Below are 5726 nucleotides of genomic sequence, written 5' to 3' on the forward strand. Positions count from 1 at the left end.
CTGTGTTTACTCAGATGTTGCAGCTCTTTCCCAGTCCTATTTTGAGAGCCTTTCAGCCCAAATGGACTATTACTAAAGGTGCGCAGTAATGTACCAAACAGTGTTTCTTTGCTATTCATAAGCTTTTCCCTGGCCAATTATTTGAGAAGTGGATGGCCTCTTCCTTCTTCTAGTCTGTCTCAGCCTACAAGCTGGGCTGTTACCTGTGCACCAGGTGCATCTTGCTGGGTTTTAAACACCAGAGGCTCAGCCTCAAAACTCAAGTCTACATGTCACCACAGTAGGACAAACCGACAGACAAATTTTTCTTGCTGTTGGAGACCTCTCGTATCACCCCCAACTGGGTCCCTGTGGCTGACTGTACCTCTGTCTGGCTTCCTGGCTTTTAATCCCCTTTCTCCTGCTCTTCTGCCCTGCTGTTTTGTGCATCCCTGAGTTGTCCCTCAAGCTGACTGCTCCAGTCATAGAGGTTAGAAATTACAATACACAAAGTAATTACATCAGATCACAAAATGGAGGATAATTACATAATACGAAGATACTAAGCTTAGCCTAGCCAAGTTGATACATATTTTTTGGGAACACAATTCAATCCATAACACTTGGTATTCTTACTTGTCAATCAAAGGAATAACAGACACACCTCAAGAGTGTTTGGGGATTGGTTAAATCGCTACATGCAAAGATTTAGCACAAGATGTGGTGCATTGCAGGATGTTACAGATGCTCTTACATTGCTACATTCTTGGGCACTGTCCTTAGCTTAACCTGGTGTTGCTCTGCTAAAGAGTCACAATTGCACTGCAGGCGAGAAAATGTGGGTACATCAATATGTGCTGGAGTCAGAGGACACACAGCTGGGTCAGACTTGAGTATCTATGGATCCCAGAATTCACATTGGTTACCTTCCAAATTTCTATGCTTCTTACAGTTTTTTGATAAAAAAAATTGCTTTGAGTTTTGCCAATCACAATGTAGGCTGTTCCCCTATGCTTCCATGGAGGTATTATTAGTTTTCTTTTCCTCCACAGATTCCTGTGCTTCTGAACTTGAGCCAAGACCCTGAAGTCAGCCTCCCTGTGCATCCACTCATGTATTCACTAGCCCTTGGCGCCTGCCTAGGAGGTAAGAATGCCTACTGCATCTGTGCAAAAAGGCAGAGGGAAACTGTTGTTGAGTCAGAAAGCAACTTTGCTGGTGAAATATTGAGAGTAAGGAGAGACCTAATTATTTCTCAAGTGGAAACTCACTACTGTCAGCTTTGATTGGAACAATTCTAGAGCTAACTCAGCTCCTCTGTGAAGTCTTCTGTGTCCCAGGTCTGGTGGAACTGCATGTGACTTTCTACACCTGTGCTCTGAGTTCAGTTAATAGAGCTTGGTCACTATCAACATTGCCATGTAGACTATGATTGTTCGGAAATAGTCAGAAACCATCCTCCATTATAGCCCTTTTTTCCCTTCTCTTATATCTTCTTTAATGGATGAAGTAATGTGATGAATGGGTGAACTGGGAAGCAGAGACTCTGAACTAAGAGTAGGAAGAAAGATGAACAATTTGTGGGGGTTTGTTTGAAGAAATGGACATGTCTGGAGAGAGTGACCCCTGAGACCGAATACAAGGCCTCTGGAATGTACTTGTCTTTAGAGGGCCCTGTATGAGAATATTCCCATTTGGAATCTTGATAACTTTGGGGAGCACAACAAGATTGCAGAGTTTGAGAAAGAAGCAGAAGTACTTTGAGTTTTCATATTTAGAAAACAATTTCATTTTTTAATTGTTATTGAGAATATACACAGCAAAACATATACCAATGCAATAGTTTCTACCTGTACAATTTAGTGACATTCATTACATTCTTTGAGCAATGCAACCATTCTCACCCTACTTTTCTGAGTTGTTCCTCCCTCATTAACATAAACTCACTGGCATCTAAGGTTCTTCTAATCATTTCAGTTTCTGTTGTAAATTTGATCCTGTATAGATAGTTCTTAAGGGAAAATGGTTCAAGGTAGACATTTTTTACTAGTTAAACTAAACTATTGTTTAGTTTCAATAAAACAGCAGGGGGTATTTTTGGTTTAAGGTTTAAAGATCATCTCAGGGAAGTAGTTTCAAGGGTTTATCTGGCCTCCAGGGCTCAGAAAGTCTAGAGTCTATGAGGATTTGTAATTCTGTTCTGTATTTTCCCCTTTTTGATTCTGGAATTTTCATTTTTACATCTAGACATGCTAGAATCTGGCTTTCCTTGTTCTAAAATTAATCTTAATAACTTTCTGTTTAGTTTTTTTTTTCCTTTTTTGTAGCAGGTGATTTATGTCATCAAGTGAAGTTTATAATTTCTTGTTGTTGTTGTTATGTGCCATCGAGAGCGACCCCTACTTGGGTTTCCAAGGCAGTATCACTACAGAAGTAGATTGCCCATCTTCCTTCTGAGGAGTGGCTGGTGGATTTGAACCGCCAGCCTTCTGGTTAGCAGTCAAGTGCCTTAGCCACTATGCACCTAGTTTGGTGGTTGAGGTCTCAAGTTTATCAGAGTATGGCCTATTAAAATTGTTCCTATCAAAGAACCAGCCATGAGAAGCCATACTCCATTCCTAGTTTTATTTAACATTAACAATAAAAACAAAGTACAAGGAGACCCGCAAACGAGTCTTCCATGTGAAATTTTTGTTGATTTAACCTTACTGAGTGTCTGCTATTAACCTGACATTGGGGTAGACAGTGAATTCACTCTCCATCTTTTGATGGAGTGAGGAAGATAGTCTCCTAAGCTAACGTTAAGACCAGTAAGAGTGGATCCATCCTTTTATAGTGGAATGTACTTTCAGGGAACACTGGAGATGAGGTAGGGGAAAAGATCAAGAAGGTTTTCTAGAGCCTGTAGTATTGAATTGGGTATTAAAGGAAAAGAAACCTCTTAAGCTCATTCTGCTTCTTCCAGAACATGCAGAGAAAACCTGGAGGGGTTCTCAAGGAAAGAAGTTAACATGGACCAGTTATATGGCTAATAACCTAAAATGGTAGGCAAACAATTTCTGACTGAGCCCATTTTGGAGGCAAGGACACAGTTGTCATGACTAATGAAGGTTTTAAGCCTTGAGATATTTTTGGCCTAGTAGCTCTGGTTTTCAAATGTGCTTGTTTCTGATACACCAGATGCCTAGTTGTTAACCCTACATTTACTCCACTGGGAATCTCTTTCTAATTTACTCAAGGTGTTTGAAAACCATTTTATAGATGTTTTCAGACACTTTTAGAAATGTCATTTCTAAATAAGTTGGATGAAGTTCACTGGATAGTTCAAAACAAGAAAATCTTTCCTGGTCTGACCCTAAAACTAATTGCTCTAAGAGCTAAAGACAATTCAAATAAGTCTTAAGAAAACTTCGCCTTAGACTGGAATTCCTAGAAAGCCAAGGATCAAGCAAAATTTACATGAGAAATCAAGAAAGTGGATGGAAGGAAGTGAAATGAGGCAGTGGAGAAGAGAAAGCAAACACACAGTACATCACCAAACTAGTGACAGCTTCACAAGAAGATAGAGCCAATTTTCAGTGAAGTGAGACATTTTCGAGGTGGGGCCTATGGAACCATTGTATCTTGCAAGAGAAGGACGGAGGAAAAGATTTATTAGTTCCATGCTGTCTCCTAGGAGCTCTGGTAGCATAGCACTTGACTGCTAACCAGAAGGCTGGCCGTTCAAACCCACCAGCCACTCCTTGGAAGGAAGGTTGGGCAATCTACTTCAATAGTGATACTGCCTCTGAAACCCAAGGAGGGATGGCTATGAGTCGGGACCAACTCGACGGCACATAACAACAACAACATGCTCTCTCCTATCTGGCATTAGTCAAAGTTTGCATCAGGGGACTTCTGAATCCAGTTAGGAATTATACAGTTTCAAGAGAACATTGCCCTCAACCTGACATAGAACAAACCCCATGAACTACAAAACCATAGTTTTAAAAAATCCATCAGTATATTGAAGATGCAAAGAAATTTAAATGAAATAAATTCCAGAAATTGGAATACCTATTAGTAAAATGTATGGATCATACGGTAGATGAGCATCTTTTCCACAGATTATTTATATAAATCTTGAGTAAAGTGTGTTCATTTTTTTGGCCATTCTTTTATTGTTTTTCTTGTTATTGAAGCTTGAGAGTTTTAAAATATTCTGGAAATATATTCTCTCACTCTTTCGTTTGTTTTTTGTTCTCCAAACAATGTATATCAAAGTGTCAAACAAACCAAACTTACTGCCATCGAGTTGGATCCAAGTCAAAGCAACCCCTCCTTGGGTTTCTGAGGTGGTATCACTATGGAAGTAGATTGCCCAACCTTCTTTCTGAGGAGCGGTTTGTGGATATCAAAGAAGAGAGGTTTATATGCAGAGAAGTCCCATTTATCTATTTGTTCTTTTATGAATTGTGCTTTTGGTGTCATGTCTAAGAAATTTTTGCCTAACTCAAGGTCACAAAGATTTTCTCCTTGTTAGAAAACTTGTATGTTAGGTTAATATTTAAGTCTATGAGTCATATTAAGTGGATTTTTGTATACAGTAGAAGGTATAGAGTGAAGTTTGTTTCCTTTTGCATATGTACATCTAATTGTTTCAGCACCATTTGTAGAGAGACTTTCATTGTCTGCTGAATTGTCTTCAATTCCTTTGTCAAAGATAATTTGCCCTTATATGTATGAGTCTATTTCTGGACTCTGTTTTGTTCTATTGATCTATTTATACATACTGATACAAATATTATGCTATCTGAAATAATTTAGCTTTACAATAAAACTGGAAATCAAGTATTGTTAGCCTTACAAATTTATTATTCACACACACACATATATATATGTATATATATTTGGCTCTTCAATTTAAAATATTGAAGCTTCTGATGGATGAATAAGGTAGAGCTTTCAATTTATTCAAGCCTTTTTAAATTTCTCTAAGCAATGTTTTATAGTTTTTGATGTACAAGACTTTCACATCTGCTGTCAGACTTATACCTAAGAATCTCAGCCACAGGGATCCAGGCAAGGAGAAAGAACCCAGGCACGCCCAAAGCAACAGAACAGGAGAGCAGGAGAAAGAGGATTAAAAGCCAGGAACCCAGACAGAGGAGCAGTCAGCCACAGGGATTCAGGTGAGGAGAGTGAACTCAGGCACACCCAAAGCAGCAGGGTGGGAAAGCGGGAGAAAGGGGATTAAAAGCCAGGAACCAGGACAGAGAAGGAGTCAGCTGCAAGGGTCCAGGTGAGGAGAGAGAACCCAGGCACGCCCAAAGCAGCAGTACGGGAGAGCGAGACAAATGGGATTAAAAGCTAGGAACCCAGACAGAGGAGCAGTCAGCAGCAGGGATCCAGGTGAGGAGAGAGAACCCAAGCATGCCCAAAGCAGCAGGGCAGGAGAGAGAAAGGAAGGGGATTAAAAGGCCCAGGAACCCAGACAGAGGAGGAGTCAGCTGCAGGGACCCAGGGAAGTGGTACAAGAGGTTTCCAACAGGGAGACAAACTTGTCTGTCTGTTTGTCCTACTGTGGTGATGTATTGATGTGAGTTTTGAGGCTGAGCCACTAGTGTTTCAAACCCAGTGGGATGCACATGGTGCACAGGTATCAGCCCAGGTTATAGACTGAGACAGACTAGGAAGAAGGAAGAGGCCATCCACTTCTCAAAGAATTGGCCAGGGAAAACCTTATGAATAGCAAAAACAAACAAACA

At 40.2% G+C, this 5726-nt stretch overlaps 1 protein-coding gene across 1 annotated transcript in view; it reads left to right on the forward strand.

Moving 5' to 3' along the window:
• The window catches only part of OCA2 (OCA2 melanosomal transmembrane protein), a 574440-nt gene that overhangs the window by 396398 nt on the left and 172316 nt on the right, over nt 1–5726 (forward strand). The window contains exon 20 of the mRNA XM_007945979.1: nt 1032–1125. Coding sequence (XP_007944170.1) covers nt 1032–1125 — 94 coding nt within the window. The remainder of the gene's footprint in view (nt 1–1031; nt 1126–5726) is intronic.

This window comes from Orycteropus afer, unplaced genomic scaffold (genome assembly GCF_000298275.1).
Source record: "Orycteropus afer afer isolate SDZICR_OR568_19922 unplaced genomic scaffold, OryAfe1.0 scaffold00146, whole genome shotgun sequence".
NCBI lineage: Eukaryota > Metazoa > Chordata > Mammalia > Tubulidentata > Orycteropodidae > Orycteropus > Orycteropus afer.